We start from the raw sequence: 19,758 nt of genomic DNA, 5'->3' as shown, positions 1-19,758 counted from the left end.
TTTTCATACATGTCATGGGCCACTAGGAATGATTGCAGCTGAGTAAAGACCACTTTCTCCAAAACCTTGGACAAAAATGGTAATTTGGAGATTGGTCTGTAGTTTGACAGGAGAGAGGGGTCCAGGTTTTTCTTTTTTATAAGGGGCTGCACTACAGCATGTTTGAGAGCAGCTGGAACACACCGGGCCCATAGGGTTAAATGTTTAAAGCTGAGGTAGGCAGAAGTCTAACGGCATATTATGAAAACACACCCTCCTCGTGCAGCTCTCCCCTCTCTGCCCTAAGCTCCTCCCACCAGACAACCACAGGCATATGCACACGCTTCCAAACATGACCCAGAGTTTCCCATACATTGATTTTATTGTAGAGCCATCAGACCACAAATGAGACAAGAATTCGCAAGCTAGCCACCCCATGGTCTCTTCGCCTCGCTCCTCGTCGCAGTGGACTGCTTGCCAGGTGCAGCACTGGGTCTAACCTGTGTAACAGCAGCAACAGAAAGTTTACTGGGGAGTTGGAGCTGTCCAGTCCCCCAGAGCTGGGGTTTGTGCTGGCTGAATTTAGGTTACTGCAACTGCTGACTGGGAGTCTGTCTCCTGAGCTGCTGCTGTTGCTGCTCTCCTCCTGGTAAGGTGGTCTTTAGCGGCGGGGAATGAGGCGGAGGACACACTGTGATCGGAGGCTGTAGCTAAAACTAGCTACGTAAATGTGAACTTGAAGCCATGAAGCCATGAGCCTTAAGCTCTGGTTGGCAGAAGGCTAAACTATTAGCAACATTATCTCTCCAACTCTGAAACATGTCGTTGATGTTGACATGTGTTTTGTTTTCTTTATCGTCAGACTTTCTGTTAAACTCTCTTTTTGATAAGTCCGTCTTCCTGTTTTTGGGTGCGCTGCAGCTTAGGCAGTTGTTGCCAATGCTGGAATAGCAACTTCCTCTGCAGGACTCTCTGCTGTTGAATCAGGCTTTCACCAAAAAGACGCACACGCAGATCTGCATTTGTAGAACAGCCAACAGGAACACCCTCTCTCTGAAATGACCTGTGATTGGCCAAAGTTTCCCATCATGGCCTACATTTTTCTAAAGCTTGAAAACAGAACCAAGAGGAGGTGCAGAAGTCTAGTTTTCCCTCAGTCCTCTTAAATTACAATGTGCTCAAAGTTTATGAGGGGATTTTTGTCCAGTGACGCCAAAATTAAACTGCCTACCCCACTTTTTAAAGTAAAGTTACAGTTAAGGAACATTTAATACTTGACTCACATGACTACATCGTTATTCACTAAAGGTTGTTATTTACTTATTTATAAATGTTCAAAAGCTGAATATAATCAAGTAGATATTAAAAAAAAAACAAAAAAAACTGTAGCGTACTCCTCTGAGTCACTTTGGGTCAGGGTGATAATGACAGTGACGTAAAGGGAATCCTGTTCAGTATATGCACTCACATCCCACGTCACTGTGCTATTAATGCACACAGTAGGTGGACAGGTTTGCTCAGCGTAAACATGTGAAGCCTTCACTGTCACTGACTCACACATGAACTCACCACTGTGACAGCGTGTGCCGGTCCACCCAGTGGGACACTCGCACTGGTAGGGTGCCACGCAACGGCCTCCATTCAGGCACGGCAGGATGCAGATAGCTGTTTTTAAAGAGGAGAGAGAAGAGTAAACAGGAAATCATTTCAGGTCATCTGCCCCTGCAGTCTTTGTTGAAATCCCAAACACTGGATTCAGTTGGGGAATTTGAGATCTTTGTGACCACAGGCTAGAAAGAAGCATATCTTTGTACTGATGAAGAAGTGACCCTTCTTAAAGGGTAACTTCAGTATTTTATAACCTGGACCCGATTTACCCATGGTTTTTGGTCTAAGTGACTAATAGGAGCTACAATTTTTTTTAAACATTGGTCCAGTGTTGAGAGTTAGTGCTGCAGACAGCAAAACAGGCTACAATGCAAGGACTCTAGGCATGCTCTCACCATCAATTTACAACTGCTTAAGTGCTTGTTTTTGTCACTGACAGGCTCAGATTGTTATTTTAGGTATTCGACAACATTATGAAAAGAGATAGACCTTTGTTGGGATCGCCAATTCCACCAGACTCCATTTAAATAAACAGTCACTTTAGCATGTATAGATTCAGCATATATTCACATCTAACTGTATGAATTAAGGGTTTATTAAAACCAAGCCAGAGTTGATGATGAATAGACTAGTGGGAAGACGAACCAGGACAGCTTACGAGAGTTTTATTTTGTTTCTGTCGTCTTTCAATGAAGTGTGTTTTACAATGAATAAGTTACTGTGAATTTAAATGGAGTCTGGTGGAATTGGCAATAGCAATTTCAGGGCTGTTTCTGGTTAAACAAACAGGATCTTCCTCATCACCAAAATGGTCTATCTCTGTGGGGATCCTTTCCACAAGTTGTCAGACATTTAGACCAACAATCTGAGCCTGTCAGTGACAAACACAAGCATGATTGATGTTCCCATTAATCACTTAGACACAAAAACAGTTTTTTCTTTAGGTTTCAAGGAGACAAACAACCTTTACCTCCGTTATCTCTGACTGTCTCTGTGCACTATATTCTGCTGAAACCTGCTCAGCAAGCTGATTTGATTCCTGTGTGTTGGTGAGTGTCTGAGTTGTAACACACTCAGGGTCATGTCATGGGCGTGTCAGCAGAGTTAACTGATGAATATTGGGTTATCAAATACTTACGCTCCTCACAGAGTCGGCCCATCCAGCCCTCGGGGCAAGAGCAAGTGTTGGGCCGCTGACACGCCCCGCCATTTTGGCACTGCAGCCAACACACCGCTGAGAGAGAGGGGACACACACACACACACACACACACACACACACACACACACACACACACACACACACACACACACACACACACAGAGGCATATAGAATTAAGATAAGAATGCTGCCTGAAACACACACAAAACATACTCTACATGTAGAAAGACACATCTTTATAAAATCTTCTTTCAGTGTACACATACAGAGAGGAGCAAGATATTCAATCACCTTCCAGTGAAACAAGAGGAAAGCAGGTACAGCAGCCTCATGCACAACAACAAAGGCAGCATTCATAAACTGCAGATTAAATTCCTCCGAGCAACCTTACCAAAGACATCAACAGAAACCCACATGAGTGTGTGTGTGTGTGTGTGTGTGTGTGTGTGTAGACAGGAACGTGCACAATGTCAGCAGCAGCTGTTGAGGAACAGGCTAGCCTGAATCCAGCTCTGTTTTGCATGTAAAACGTGGCCATTTGAATTTCATGAACGAAGCCAGTCTTAGAGATATCAGCAATAGAGATGTCTGCCTTCTCTCCAATATAATTGAACTTGATGGCACTCGGCTTGTGGTGCTCAAGGCGAAATGCCAACCAACTCTTTGACTGACAGTTGTTTTTCGTCCTTTAATGGAGCTGGATCCAGGCTTTAGAGAGTACTTGGATATGAATTGCACGGTCACCTGTGAGAAAATGGCGTTCAGAGTGCACAGGAGGAGGAATCGGTTTATGTACAGTGCGGTGAAACTGTCTTTTTAGGTTGACTACCTGAATCATGTCCTGTCCCAACCTTAAAGGAATGTTCAGACTTTTTCAAGTGGGGTTGTATAGGGTACTAATCCATAGTCAGTGTATAACATACAGTAGATGTTAGTCAACATGCCCCCAGTCTGGAGAAGCAGGCTGGAGTCTGACATGGAAGTTAAGCAATCTACTCCAGAAAATGGGGGTCGGCAACAAAATGTATTTTAGCCACCTAAAAAATGTTAATATCAGTGTATGCCATAATAAGAGTATTTTTGCCTCCTTCTGACGGGGAGGCCGTTAACAGCTTCAGTTCCCCATCTATGCTCTTGTCAAAGCCACCAGACTCCATTGACAAAAAAAACCCAGTAATTTAAGCTCGCTGAACACAGGCGCTGGTGGCACGGCGGTGCAATTGTTAGCACTGTTGCATCACAGCAAGAGGGTTCCTGGTTAAAAAGCCTGGGGTGGGGGGTTCGGACCCTTCTGTGCGGAGTCGGCGCGGGTTTTCTCCAGGTGCTCTGGCTTCCTCCCACAGTCCAAGGACATGAGGGGTAATTGGTGACTCTAAATTGGAGTCTGGCTCTGAAAAGAGAAACTGCTCCACTTTCCAGCTACAAATCACTGTCTGACACTCAGGTAAAGCAGTGGTGATACTCCTAATACAACATGCACATAAACTGATATTGTTTTTTTTGCTGGCTAAAATAAATTTTGTTGCTGATCCCTCCACATCACAAGATTGCTTAGCTTTCATGTCGTACTCCAGCCTGCTTCTCCAGATTGGGGGTGTGCCGACTGACATCTACTGTATGTAATACACTATCTATGGATAAGTACCTCATACAACCCCACTTAAAAAAAATCTGAACTATCCCTTTAACTAGTAATGAGGAAAAAAGAACCAATAGCAATACTTCCTTGGCTCATACTTCCACATATTGTACACATGCAGCTGGTGTAAACCCAGTATGAGTAGGCATGAGAGGACAGAGAGAGCAGGCACAGAGACGTTAATAACCTCCAGAGAGCACTGTATCTGTTGAGGGTGAGGAGGAGCAGTCCAGAGAAGATTTTAAAAAGCGGAAAAGCAGCACGGCATCATGTTGCAAAAGGGAGGAAGCAGGAAGTGTCCTGGGAAAAGGGGAGAGTCCCTTCTGTTAAACACAGAGGCGTGTTCTCTCTACCTCTGCATGTGGGAGGCGGCGTCCAGGTGCCGTTCTCCAGACACCTGCTCCTTCCAACGCCCTCCATGGCGTAGCCGCCAAAACACGAGTACACGGCCACGTCACCGAACTGGAACACCGCCCCCCGCACCACCCCATTGGCCACGTGGAGGGGGGGGCCACAGGACACCCCTGTACAACAGCCCAGATGGAACGACCCACGAGTTACTCACTACACGTCTGTTGTCTCTTCTGTCTGTCTTCTGCCTTGACTACTTTTTAAATCTTTAAATAACAGGTCAAATAAATTAACAACAGGTGCCTTTATTGTGTGGCCTTAAAAGCTGATGAGCATATCAATCTTCTGTTTGAGCAAAGACGAGAGTTGCAAGTCTACAGGGAGTGCACAAAATAGAAGAAACACCTTGCAGTGTACAGCACAATAGCAGCTTATAATGTTTAATGCTTTCATAAAGTCTTTCCATGAATCTTTATTCGACTCTTTGCTCAGTTTTTGAGGCCTATAATTGTGCCTCTATCCTAAAGAAATACTTAACCCCCCAAATGATCATTTGTGTATCAAAAATGTGTGTATCAATTACTCACGCATGAATAAAACTTCGTTTTTCTCACATGCCTCTGGTGAATGAAGAATCAGAAAATTAGGAACATTCTTGATGACTTCAAAGTCAGGTGCCTCCAAAACTGAGCCTCCAGAAAACTGGTGCGTTCGTGGAGCTTCTATATTGTATTGCAAGGTGTTTCTGTTATTTTGTCCACCCCTTGTTTATCTTAAAAAGAATATTGAATAGGAAATTGTGCACTGCAGAATAAGAAATCTGTGTCCATTGAGTGAAATCAAGCTGTGTTTTCTGTGTCCGTCATTACCCGTGAAGACAGCGAATTTCATGCAAAATATCCAAATGTGTCAGATACTTTGGGGCTGGACAATCGGTGGACGACCCCTCGGGGCTGAAACAGGACTAAAAGGATTGCAGTGAACATGCACAGGAAAATTAACACCATGCAAACACAAACAACGAGCCATGGCAACGTAAGCACCATTGTGATGCATATTCAGGACAACTGCACGCAAGAAAGATCAGAGGATTATGTGACAAAGGTTGCCATAGAAGCTGCAGAGGTGCCCGTAATTATTCCAGCATACAGGACACCAACAGCGTTTGATGCAGCCCCGTTTGTTTTGATAAAAGCGCGATGAGAGAGGCAAAAACAGAGGGACTTCAGCTGACGGATTTGAGCCCACAGCCATGCGCGAGCAGAGAGGTGTAGAGAGAGGCATGCAGAGCTGTGAAACATCACATTCACAATTTTGAATTGTCTCATGAATTATGACATCATGTGCTAGTTTGAGTACACATTGACACCCTGATAGTTATATTTGATTGATTTTCCCAAACACAACTAAATCACACGAAGCTTATCAAGGAAATATGGAAACACTATACTGAACAAGATCATTAGAGTTGGGGTAGGCAGAAACAAAACTTTACTATCAAAAATGACAGAAACAGAAGATAGCAGTTGAATTTTAAACAGTAATTTTTTTCAACATATATATAATTAAATTGAGAAATCGATTATCTGTCAAGACTAGGGGCCAGGCTTTGTAACTGGACGGACTACGTGGTCACATCTTTTAGGTCTGCGATTTTAAACTTGTTTTAAATAAAAGACATACTGTACATCTGCAGTAAAGCTTTACCAAAGAGGACATACAATATTTTCTCCTTTAAATCAAATACCTACTTTCACACACGGAGCTGATGGGGCTCCAGGTCAGGTCTGGCCTGCAGGTGATGGTGCCGCTGCCCTTCACCTGCTGACCTTTGGGACAGGTGACGGGGACCGACTGTCCGACACGGAACTCCTGCTGGGATCCGTTCCTGCTGCCGTCGTCCCTCCAGCCAGGAGGAGCCGGGCAAGACCTCGCTGCAAGGAGCACACATGACGGATTACTGGCTGATGAAGTTTCGTTATCCAGTTGACACACTGAATCTGTGAGCAGTATTATTTCCTAAATGTTTACTAGTGTTGTCACGATACTGGGATTCCTAACTTCAATACAATACCTTAAAATTTATGAATATATCATTCTATTTTTGACACCAAATTGACATTGAAGGCATACAAGTTTACGTTTTTTAGGTAAAAACAAATGTCTGTAATAACAGAGCAAAAGTTTGCAGGTAATCAATGTAGTCCGTAATCTTCCGCATTTATTTCTGTGGTGGACTGTGTAACCGCCTCCGTTTATGACACATCCTCGATTACGCAAAACTGGTTTCAAATATTCAGATTCAATATGTATAAATAAATCAATATTTTTGACAACACTTAACACAAAAACAAAATGTTATAACTAATGTTAGCTGACATCATGCCAGGCTGTGTGAATGGTAAATGGACTGCACCTCTATGGCACCTTTCTAGTCATCTTGACCACTCAAAGCACTTTTACACTACTGAGTCACATTCACCCATTCACACACTGGTGGCTGTCGCTGCCATACAGGGTGCCACCTGCTACTCAGTAACCATTCACACGCTCTCACACACCGACATCGGGGATTATTTGGAGTTCAGTATCTTGCCCAAGGATACTTCAACATGCAGGCTGGAGGAGCCGGGATCGAACCTCCGATCTTCTGATTGATTTAGACTTTTTTTTAATGTCTTCCAGTTCTTTTCATATATCACAGTGGTTCCCAACTGGTGGGTCGTGGGTCCGTTCTGAAAGGACTGCAAGTCGTGTTATTGTTAAGTGCAGAACTTCAAAACAAGCTCTTTCACACTTTCATTTTTTATTGGTCACACAACACGAGGTGATTAAAATCAAATCAAGAACAGAGCACTTCTATATGAATAACGAATGGTTAAGTGTCTGTTATACTGCTTGGCGCTGTGCTGCTGTCCGGAGTACGCTCTGCTGCTCCACGAGTGTTTCACAAAGACGGTATTCATTGCAGAGCAAGACTGCATTGTGTGCAAAGAGTTTCCATTTAGTTTCAGTTACTTTATCTGCCCCATCTGTATACTGTTGTTATTGACTGCTGTTACTGTGTGCTGCTATACCTGCTGTTGTCTGTTGGGCACAGATATACACGTTTGGTGTCAACAGTATTTTCAAAGAAATGTATTTTATGTGCTCAAGATGTTTTTGACAGCAGCATTATTTCTATTCAGATATGTTTTTGACATATAAAGGAGGTTCTTTTGAATCAAACTAATTTGCTGCACGTAAATGTTTCTCAGATCATAAACACTGTAGGTTTCATATTTACACATATCCTGACATAAGACTATAAATGTCTACGTTTCACTGAACTCTGACTCACAGACCAGTTTGCGGCACGGCTGTGCTGTAAAAGAGGTTATTAAACTCAGTGATGTTGCAAAGAATTTTAAGTGGGGGCTTTGTTCACACAGTGTTGCAAATGTTTGCCAAATGCACAAGAATTTATGATTTAGCAACTGTTAAAGAAAGAAGTCAAACCTAACAGGAAGCCACAGTTGTAGGTGGGAGTAAATGTAATCAGTCATTTCACATCTGTTAAACTTCCCCTGTACTTTGCATGCATGTTTCTGTGTGTCTCTGTCTCTCACGTTGGCAGGTGGGAAAAGTGGAGCTCCAGGCGTTGCCCCCCATACACACCACGAGTGAATCTCCCACCAGGCTGTAGCCTTTATCACACTGGAACTCCACAGCGCGTCCTGTGATCAAGTTGTGCTCTTGGACTTTACCGTTCAGCATCTGTTTGGGGCTGTCGCAGCCTTTGGCCACTGACGTGAGAGAAAATGATGACAGTTAAATCATGATTCAGAAAGTCTCGTACATGAGCACTACATGCAGGTAGAGCTGTCAACAAATAAACTTTTAATCCATGGCTCACTGGCCATCCTCCGTACCTTCACATGTAGGTGCTGGCAGGCTCCATGTGCCGTTGGCCAGACACACAAGAGTCTTGGAGCCGACAAGCTGCAGGCCGGCGTTACATACATAACTGGCATTGTGTAAGTAAGTGTCTCCTGTCATCTGGACCTGTGCATGTTGTACTGAGGGTGGAGACCCACAGGACTGTGCTGAGGAGACAATAGACGAGCATTTACAACAAAGGTGTGGTGGGACTGATGTATGTGTGCACAGTGTAAAGAACAGTTTGCACAACATCATGAGGAATTCTATAAGCCCTACAGTGCATGGCCTAAAGTGCATTTAGGGCGTCTTCAACTCTATGTATGCTAGTTGAATGGCATATAATCTGCGTTTGAGAAATACAGACAGCCGCCGCCTGCTGGTGTGGCGAGTTTTTTGCTCTCACACACTCACAGAATGCACATGCTAGCTGGCCATTGGCTGTAGTCTTTGTGGTGTGTTTTTGTGCAACCTTTTGGCATGAGGTGACACAACAGTCAGCCTTTATTGCCACTAGTTATTTGATGTCAGTTTGGTGTGTCTGCGTTAGGAGCAGTAATGTCAGTGCAGAAAATATTGTGGGACATTGGAGCAGCAAAACTAAAAACTGTAGTTATAAACCTGACAGAGGAATAAACTTTCAGCTTTGCTCTGTTCACATTTCAAAGAAAGTAATTAAAACTTTCCTCATTAATGATGTATTATTTCACCCACCGCACCTATCCACGTGTTCCTGCGTGTGTAATAAGCATATGGATCACATCTTACTATCTTAATTAAGCGGCCTTTATTTATCGTTCTATTTAACCTGTAAATACCTGAAAAATTGGTGTGTAATTTGTCAAATTTAATGCATTAAAGTGCCCTTTAAACTGCAGGAAAATACTGCGCCATTCTGCCTTTTTACACCAGCTTTATATTTGGTCAATGGTGTAATCACTTTCTGCTGCCTAAAACTAGCAATAAACCAACGAGGTGCCTGACCACACCTCATTTTAAGATGTACACGCCAATTAGCACACAGATAGGCACAAGTTTGTTGTCCCCTGTATGTACGTCGCTGTTAAACATCGCTAAAAAATACCTAAAATTGTGCAAATAGCCAATGTGTGCGATGTGTCCTGTCTTTGTAGGTTTAACACTCGTAATGCATGCTTCTGAAGACAAGATTCACAACAATAAGACTGAATATTTGATATTCTTAAAGACATTTCATGGTCCGTCCCTCATGTAAACAAACCTACCAACACACACTGGCTGCGTGCCGCTCCATGTTCTGTCTCCCTGACAGGTCTGGATAGAGTCTCCCTGTGACAAGAAAAACAAAGTACAAAGATATGATAACAGCTGATGAGATTAACGCAACAAAGTGTATACATATCGATCTGTGCAAATAACAGAAAACAAGATACAGTTAAGATCTGTGATAAAGATTTGTTCACATCAGGCTGAAACAATGAACCTTTTTTAACATTTTAAATAGTTTATCTGCTTTACAGTGAACTGTAAAGCAGATACTCTTCTTTGTGTGTTTCGTCAGTGTATCAGTGTTATCAGGAGTAAAGTGACTCAGCTCCTTCTGTTTGCTCCGTAACCGTACACTCTCATTGATTGCTGAGGAGAAGTCACGTGATTTTCTGTAATCTGACTGTCAGCCGTTAGCTCAGCCTGTTGTCTGAGAGCACAGTGCAGGAGAGGAAATAAAGCCGCCTGTTGTATTACATCTTTTAGGAGTTAATAGACAACCTGGAAAAATTATTATCTCCAAATTTTGTTTGTTTGTTGTCAGGGGAGGTGATTCATAAACCCACGTTTTCTAATCTTAGCTGTGAAACTCCACAAAAGGAAACGTGGTCTGATGAGTTGTACCTTCATGTCAAAGCCTGGCAGGCAGGAGTACATGATAAAGTCTCCATAGTTGTAGCTGTCCCCCTCGGCGACACCGTGAAGAAGAGGAGGGGGTTTTGCACAAACCACCAGCTGGCAGGAAACAGAGGAGATGCTCGGAGCCCAGCCTCCACCCAGCTGATCAGATGATACAACAGACAGGACAGGAAAGAGCTACATTATTGATGGTTTCTAATTGACATGTTCAGTGGAAAAGAGGAGAGATAAAAGAGGAATTTCTTCATGAGTCACTGCAAACCCATGCTGGTCATACTTGCGGCCTTAAGACCTTACAAATAGGGAGGATTTCGAAAGCAAATGGGGGGTGTGGAAGAGGGTTAGCAAGAATGACGGCTACTTCTTTGGATCTCTGTGACCACTGACAACATTTTAAACACTATACTCAATCAGTCTGTAACAGCAAACAGACTGAAACATCTGCACTTCTCTAAATCTCTTGCCAGTTATTTAAGAAAGCCTGTCAAAACAGCTTCACTGTATGCACATAAAAGGACCAAGAACATCCTGTTAACCATTAATCAAACAGGTAGTCACATTAGGATTAAGAATCTGAGACCCGAATAAATAATTGACCAACACCTTTCCTACCTGACACTCAGCGAGTGCTGACCCCTGCAGGTGGAGACCAGGAGGGCAGGAGAGGGTGACCGTGCCCCCGACAGGAGTGAGTTCCTTCCCAGTGACGACCAGATGGGGGATGGAGAAGTTGGTGGGGAGCGGGCAGGGGGTGGGGCTGCACCGAATGCTGTGTTTGGACCAGGTGCCATCACTCTGGCAGGAGAGGAAGGCTGTCTGTGTGGCTAGACTGTACCCATCCTCACACCTGGAGAACCAGAGGGAAACACAGGAAAGTGAAGACAAGGGGACTTACATGAGAGAAACTTAACGTCCACCACAAAGCAGTTAGTCTTTAATATGGATCTTAAATAAGTTTGAAAAATATATGGTGCAGAGAATCAATCATCATTACTAATGGTACATTAGTGGTGTTACTAAAACAGTACAAATGAAATCCTTTCAAAATGGACGCCTTTAAAGTTCCAGAGAACAAACATTTCAAGTGTTAAAGGTTTCTGTATTTGCAGCTTCACTCTCCTCCTCCATGTCTGCCCAAATCACGTTACCTTGCGAGGTAGCTGGATTTATAAGATCACATGAGAATCATGAGATCATGCGAGAATCCAGCACTAATCTGCCACATAACCTTGAATATAGCTCCCAGAGTATAAACGGTATTGCCAAGTCTCTACTAGTGGACACATTTCTACTGTCCCTTGCTCCATACTGTCACGTTGCCCAACCCTAAAGCACTGTGGTGAATAGTTTTGTCACAAATGGTTAATAATTACAATATTTACCTGTATGTGATCTGGTTTGGGAAGGTGAAGGCGTCTCCCACCACCTGAGCATGAGCGACAGTTGGAGGTTTTCCACAGCTCATAGGCTCACAGCTGATCCTGGGTTCCCCCCACCTGCCGTCTCTTCCACAGGAGAGGTGTGGGTACCCCTTTGGCTGGTAGCCGGGCCGACACCTGTATATAACTGTGTCTGGGAAGGTGGCACTGCCGCCCTGCAGGACAGCGTTAGGAACTGTAGGCGGGGCGACACTGCACCTCCCCCGGCCACACACAGGCACACCGGGGCTCCACACCCCTCCCTTCTCACACACCGCCTGAGAGGGACCCAGCAGCTTGTAGCCGTCGTCACACTGGAAGTGCACTCGGTCTCCGCAGGCACGGTCGCGACCCAGAACCACCCCGAATTTCACCACGGGAAGGGCACAGACGCAGGGCCGACACTGAGGCACCGCGCCCACCCAGATGCCTTGAGCGGAGCACCGCAGGATGGGATCCCCAAATACCTCGTAGCCGTCGAAGCAGACGTACTCCACCACGTCGTCGTAGTTGAAGCTGGAGCCGTTCAGGAAGCCGTGACTGATGTCCTCAGGTGGATCACAACTTATGATGTCACAGCGAGGAGCAGGTTTGTCCCAATGTCCGTTGGACTGACAAATACGTGTTGGATTTCCGTTAAGTGTGTATCCCTCATCACATTCATAGTTTACCTTGCTGTTGAGGCCAAACTCTGACCCCAACACACGCCCGTTAGGTACTGGCGAGGGTTTGCCACAGCGGGCAGGTACACAGGTAGGAGACTCATGGCTCCAGGTGCCATCAGCCTGACAAACACTGATAGATTTCCCTTGTAAGAGGAAACCGTGCTGACAGCTCAATTCTATTTCATCATTATAGCTGTACTCTTCTCCTTTAAAAGTGATGTCACTGGGAACTTTAGGAGGACCGCAAGATACTGGCTCACACCGAGGCTTAAGCCCATTCCACTTTCCATCTGCCTGACAGGCGATAGTGTCACTACCCTTCAAGACAAATCCAGGACTACACTCATAGTGCAGGACCTCAGGATACACAAAAGCACCGCCGTGAGCTGTGCCATTAGCGATAGTGCCTGGGTCGCCACAGGAAACAGGCCGACAAACTGGGGCGTCATTCGTCCACAGTCGACCTGACACACACTGCCTCACAGGCTCGCCCTCCAGCTCATACCCGTCCTCACAAGTATACTTGACCATGCTGCCGAGGGAGGTATCAGTCACATTTACCCAGCCGTGCTCCGGACCAGGTGGTGTTTCACACTCTGCTGGGACACAGGACGGTGCCGTGCCATTCCAGCCTCCGTCCTCCTGACACACCAGCCTGGTGGGGTTTGTGAGGTCGTAACCTTTGTGGCAACGGTACTCAATAAACGTCCCATGAAGGAAGCTCAAGTCCAGAGGTGTGGCTAATGTTCCAATGTCAGAGCCTCCTCCCACCCTAACATATTCCCCAAAGTCAATGTGAGGAGGCAGGCCACAGTCCGAGGGCACGCAGACAGGAACAGAGCTCGACCAGCCAAACTCCTCGCAGGTCAAATGGTCCTGGCCGACTAGCTGAAAGCCAGGAAAGCAGCTGTAGAAAATGGTGACACCAAAACTATGATCCTGGCCCTCTACGAATCCGCTTTCAATAGGTTGGGGTGGGGTGCAAGATATCTGCACGCAAGTAGGTGACTCATTGTCCCACTCCCCACTGGCCAGGCACTTCAGAGTCTCTGGACCTTGAAGACGATAACCACGACGGCAGGAGTAGGTGGCACTGTGACCAAACTGGAGTTTTGTATACATGACCTTTCCATTGGCTACCTGTTTTGGGATTGAGCACTCAATTGGGCGGCAAGAAGGCACCCCTCCAATCCAGAGTCCCTTCTCTCCACAGAGGACAGTGGAGTTGCCCACCAAATTATATCCAGTCTTACAGCTGTACAGTGCTTTGCTGAGGTACATCAGACCCTGGACGTCAACAATGCCATTAGAAATCTCCACAGGCTGAGGGCATTCAACTGGGATACACTCTGGGTAAGGACTGCTCCACTGCCCGCTGGCTAGACAGGACACAGAGCGTTCATTTCTTAACGTAAAACCATCCATGCACGTGTAGCTCACCATGGTGCCAAAAGGGAATGGCGGGGAGGAAGAGGAAGGGCCACCGAATGATACTTCAGGAGGTGGGCCACAAAACACCTGCTTACACACTGGAAAGGTGTCGTTCCACTCCTGGGACGGAGTGCAGCGGAGGATCCGCGCCCCCTCAAGGACGTACCCGTCCTTGCAGGATAACTCCACTGTTCCAGATTCAGAGTCCAGGCCTTTCAGGACCAGGTGGTTCTCTTCCAGCGGCGGCTCTGGACACTGCACCGGTGAGCAGCGAGGACGCCTTGACTTATCCCACCTTCCGTACTTCAGACAGGTCCAGATGGCATCCCCGACCAGCTCGTAACCCTCATCGCAGACATACTGCACTTTTCGGCCCACCTGGAATTCAGACCCCTTGTAATGTCCGTGGATGATGTCAGGAGGAGGGTCACAAGTCAAAAGGACGCAGGTGGGAGGGTCGTTGTTGGTCCACTGGCGGTTGGCTTGGCAAACTCGCTCTGGACGACCAAGTAGCCTGAATCCTGCATTACAGGCGTATGTCACCTTGCTGTTGAAGGTGAATCGACCTCTGCCCTATAGTGCAAAAAACAGAGTGATATATTATTAAAGGGCAGCTCAATTTTTTAATTATTTATCATATTGAGGATTTTATATCATTTTGTAGCTCTAAAAAGATCTCTAAGTCTAGGTCTAAATATGCATTTAGACCCCCAATGACCCCTAACATGATAAGCAGTTACAAAAAATGAATGAATGAATGAACATTAATTTCGCGGTCTCGATAATAATGAAATAGCACCATCTTCCACCATCAAGCTCAAATCTTCCAAGCTAACACTTTCCCATTAAACTCTGAACATGTTCCTGGAAATAAAGATGTAATTTGGACACAAATATTATCAAAAATGGAGACCAAGCTCTGAGACAGTTATCTAAGTTTAAAAGCAGCATGTGGCTAACCTGGATGTATCCATTCTTGAGTGAAGGAGGCGGGGGGCAGGACACAGGTACACAGGTAGGCAGAGCCCCTCCCCACTCTCCATCGGCCTTGCAGGTCCTCCTCTTCTCCCCTCGGATCAGGAAGCCCTTATCACAGCTGTACGCCACCACAGCTCCAAAACTATAGTTCATTCCGCTCACATAGCCCCGATCAATGCTCTCAGGCTTGGAGCACCTCACCGGCACACAGCCGATGTCATATGGCGAAGGCTCCCACTCTCCTCCCATCTGACATCTCAGCGTGGCTGTGGTGTTGAGCATGAAGCCCTCCTCACATTTATAGCTCACTTCAGTGTTGCTGGCGTATTTGGGTTTGTTGACTGAGTCTAAAATCGCATGGGGTAGCTCAGGCGGACGTAGGCAGAAGTTTGCGATGCAGCGGGGGGCCTCCATGCCATCAGGGGGCGCCCACACACCCTGAGCATTACACACCATCTTAGAGTTGTTGCCAGCAGTGTATCCGTCAGTGCAGTAGTAGTTAGCAGTGTCTCCAAACAGCTGGTGGCTCTCATAGGGTTCAGCGTGGTCGATGGCGGGCGGAGGGCCACAGGAGCGGGGGACACACTGGGCAGAGCTGTCACTCCATTGGCCACTAGGCAGACACTCTCTGGTCTCTGGGCCAATCAGAGTGTAGCTGTGGAGGAGACAAACGATGTCACAGCTTAACAGAACAATTTACTTTTTGACATGTTATAATAACTGCGTAGATTTAACCACATTTACCCTTCTTTGCAGACATAGTGCACCTTGTTTCCCAGTTCAAAGTTCTCTCCTACGGTCACGGCGTCCCTCAGGGCCGGAGGCTCGCTGCACAGGACGTTCACACAGCGGGGGACAGGCCGGCTCCACTCGCCTGTCGCTTCACAAACCACTTCCATGGAGCCCTGTGGTCTTCACAACAACACACTAGTTAGTTTACACACTCACACTACTGCAATCACAGTGTCACAGAGATTTATGGAGGACAACCTGTGAAACAAATAAATCACAACTGATGATTTATACAGAACAGTTGAGACATGCTGTTTTGCAGTGAGTCATGTGAATTGTGTAGTCCCCATTAGTTCCTGTGCATTTCTAAGTTAGTTTTGTGCTGTTTAATTATAACGCACTGAGGCAATTTTATTCTTGCTTCAGCTTTGTGTCAACTTCATTCTGTTAAGCAGTCATAAAGACCTGCTATGCAACAAATCATGGCATTGAATGACATGAAAAAGCTACCTCATTATTTTGACATACAAAGTCATTATTTTGAGATACTTACTCATGATTATGAGATACTAACTCATTATTTTAGGATACTAACTCATAACCAAGTCACTATTTTGGGACATAAAGTTAATATTTTGAGATACTAAGTCAATATTTTGAGATACTACCTCATTATTTTGAGATACTTAGTCATTATTTTGAGATACTCATGATTATGAGATGCTACCTCATTATTTTGACATACAAAGTCATTATTTTGAGATACTTACTCATGATTATGAGATACTAACTCATTATTTTAGGCTACTAACTCATAACTAAGTCACTATTCTGGGACATAAAGTCAATAATTTGAGATACTAAGTCAGTATTTTAAGATATTAAATTGTTATTTTGAGATACTACGTCATTATTTTGATAAAGTTTCTCATTTTATTGACTTACAGGATCTTTTATTTTTCCGTCACACTGGCAGAAATGGACTTCCATAGTGAGCACTGCAGTTGACAGTAATGTATCCATACCTGTATCCTTCAGCACAGGTATATGTGACAGTGGACTGGTATGTGTTTGTGTTGAGCGTGTAGACGGCGTTTTCCACAGTTGGAGGCCCCCCGCAGGTCACTGGGTGACAGACTTGTGGTGTCCCGCTCCACCTCTGACTAGGGAGACACTGGAACTCATAGGGAATCTGCGGCAGGAAGCCCTTCATACAGCTGAGGTGAAAGAAAACAGACACAGAGGTTAACAGGAAAGTCTAAGACTGTAATGTTTTATTTGACATGTTTGTAACACCTTTTATCATGTCTCCCACTGTTATCATTACAACATGGTGTTGTACGGGATGCAAATGATACCTGAAAGTCACCTTGCTTCCATAGGTGAAGTTGTCTCCCTTCATGACAGAGTTCTCTGGGACGACTGGTGTCGGGCAGGAGAGGGCTACAGTGCAACATCACGGACATGATTAGTAACTGCTCTTTTCTATCATTTAATATTCCACTAGAAATCATAATATGACTAAATGCAAGTGTAGCAACCTTTATCTTCAGAGTGAGGAACCTCTGTACACATTTATATGAGGAAAGACAAGTTTACAGACGCCTGTCAGTGTTATTGATGAAATGTAGATTAGACGTTGGCAAAGACTTAGAGACAAATTACATTTTAGAATGATTGGATAAAAGACGCACACAGGAAAGTGTTTAAGTGGATCAAAGCCAAAGGGGTGTTACTGAGAGACATTAGTGAATGAAGAGGAGAACTAGTTAAGAGTGCGCTTTAGTGATTATATACTGCACTTCCATGAAGTCAGGGGGCTCACAAGAAACAGATTTTTAACAAGAAAGGCCCGTATCAAAGCTGCAGAGGCAGAGATATCCCCCTGACACTTTTAAGAGCTCCAAAAGCACTGCATCCTACATTACCCATAATTATACCCTCCCTGCCTGGTATTTGTCTGTCTGTCCAACTCCACACCAACATTTTATGACACAGGCTTTCTGTTATAAATCTGAATCCCTTTCAGACGTGGAATATGTAACATTCATATATCTGTTCAAGGAGCTGGATATGACATCCAGAGCATTATTAAAGTAGTAAACATCTAGTTGCTTTGTAGGGATATCGTGGAGTAATGGTATCCTGAGCAGAAAATGAAGTCACACTCGCTCTGTGTTTGTGGAAACCTGAGCTTCTCTGTTCTTTGCTGTGGTAGACAGTCTGGCGGCATGAGCATGTAAGTGCATGAGAGGTTGTGTGTGCTTCTGAAAGTCAAGGAAGGATCCTGAAACGGCTGAATTTGAAGGAGTCATCGAAACCTGCCAAAGGACTGTTCAAATGTCAAGGGTCCTTTGAATTCGACCTAGCTAGTGCTGACAGTGATACAGAAATGTCACTTGGTCTGACCATAGTAAGACTGTCTTTATGACTTTTGTGTGAAAGTCAACAGGGTGCTTATTAAGACATAAATAACCAGTTAAAACAGGCAGAGATAAACATGATGACATCATCAAGGTTATCTTCGCAGGCTTGAAAAGGTCACAGAAGACATCATACAACGGTTTTCACATGAAAATAGCACTCCTTGCTGGAACCTGTCTGTGGAGTGAAAAGATTTTGGATGGAGTGCAGATCGCTTTTTTTTTTTTTTTTTTTTAAATTTAAAGTTTTTCACTCAGGTAATGCTCACACCATAAGTTCCAAGCATGCTCGACCCAGAATGCATCTGTGTATGCGCACACACACTATTCTCTGTGAAAAATCGGCTGCTGGGAGCTCAACAACGGAGCTTACAAAGTACTTTCAAAAAGAAACAGAGCAAGCGATGAGCAATCTGAGTCAAGCTGGGTGAAATCGGAGCACAGAGCGACATTGAGAGGAGCGGCCTACAGCAGCTTTAAGCAGGGGAGCATGAGAGAGGAGCAGAAATTTTCACCACTCCACTCGGCTCACATGCTCTGCACCTTGCACCACTGACTCTCCCAGCCATACAGCCTCTACATCGTACTTTCAATACTTAGGTACCAGTGCTGCGTTTGCACTCCTTAACAGCAATGGACAATGGAGATTTTCCACCTCACACAATGATGCAACTGACTCGGTGTGTGCTTGCAAAAAACCTCAACACTGTAGCCACATGTTGAGCCATTAGTGTGTCCTCTGATGCAACAACATCAATTATTCAACTCCTGTTTTTGTTGGAGGAAAACAGTCAAACTGAAAGTCAACTTCTTTGACTTTGCCAAAAAACATCACACAGCTGCTTCCTATATTTCAGATGACACACAACTTCACTCTCAGCTGTAATCACTGCACTTTCAATATGACAATCAACGGCCGATATGGGCTGAGTGAAACACAGCCTGCGGGAGCTGAGTAAGTCAGTTCCCCTTTCTCTATGAGGAAGAATGTGGCCTCGAGCCAAGATGGAGGTGCTGCGGTGGTCAGGCCTTTCAGCTGCTGCACAGTGGAAGATAAAAAGACAGCTGCATATATAATCACCCCTTCATAGCGCTTTGCATAATATGTGTGTGTGTGTGTGTGTGTGTGTGTGTGTGTGTGTGTGTGTGTGTGTGTGAAAAGTGGACATGGGTGTGTATTTGTTTGCATACATCTGTACTATTTGCTTGTGTGTGTGTGTGTGTGTGTGTGTGTGTGTATGCATACACATTACCTGTGTGTGTGCCTGTGTGTGTGTTTCCTAAGTGTGTCAGTACCTCTGCTATCTGCATATCAATAAAAGACTGCGATTACATGTGTGTAGCTGCATTTGTGTGTTAATCAGATGCTACTGGCTCTAATAGCTGGAGGCTTTGATAAGGAAACTCCTTTATCATATAGAATAAAGAGCAGTTTAATGGCCACAATAGTAATGAGTCCCTTTTATGTACATGTATGTTTTATGCAACCTGTGACATCCATGCTCTGTTCCATAAATAACCACCATGAAACTGTGTGAAACAGCGTCTCTACTTAGCGAGAGGCTGTGAGC

At 44.9% G+C, this 19,758-nt stretch overlaps 1 protein-coding gene across 2 annotated transcripts in view; it reads right to left on the bottom strand.

The window, feature by feature from the left end:
* The window catches only part of svep1 (sushi, von Willebrand factor type A, EGF and pentraxin domain containing 1), a 135,720-nt gene that overhangs the window by 7,353 nt on the left and 108,609 nt on the right, over positions 1-19,758 (bottom strand). The window contains exons 34-47 of one of the 2 annotated variants that reach the window (XM_050068093.1): positions 17,123-17,207; positions 16,790-16,981; positions 15,777-15,944; positions 15,015-15,687; positions 11,923-14,627; positions 11,153-11,387; positions 10,526-10,681; positions 9,901-9,964; positions 8,650-8,823; positions 8,347-8,523; positions 6,490-6,672; positions 4,741-4,911; positions 2,726-2,821; positions 1,549-1,644 (exon numbers count right to left, since the gene is read on the bottom strand). In XM_050068093.1, coding sequence (XP_049924050.1) covers positions 1,549-1,644; positions 2,726-2,821; positions 4,741-4,911; positions 6,490-6,672; positions 8,347-8,523; positions 8,650-8,823; positions 9,901-9,964; positions 10,526-10,681; positions 11,153-11,387; positions 11,923-14,627; positions 15,015-15,687; positions 15,777-15,944; positions 16,790-16,981; positions 17,123-17,207 — 5,175 coding nt within the window. The remainder of the gene's footprint in view (positions 1-1,548; positions 1,645-2,725; positions 2,822-4,740; positions 4,912-6,489; positions 6,673-8,346; positions 8,524-8,649; positions 8,824-9,900; positions 9,965-10,525; positions 10,682-11,152; positions 11,388-11,922; positions 14,628-15,014; positions 15,688-15,776; positions 15,945-16,789; positions 16,982-17,122; positions 17,208-19,758) is intronic. The other variant, XM_050068094.1, reaches the window with a different exon arrangement.

This window comes from Epinephelus moara, chromosome 17, assembly GCF_006386435.1.
Source record: "Epinephelus moara isolate mb chromosome 17, YSFRI_EMoa_1.0, whole genome shotgun sequence".
Classification (NCBI taxonomy): domain Eukaryota; kingdom Metazoa; phylum Chordata; class Actinopteri; order Perciformes; family Serranidae; genus Epinephelus; species Epinephelus moara.
The sequence above is the reverse complement of the archived record's forward strand: the minus strand, read 5'-3'. Positions and strand labels throughout refer to the sequence as shown.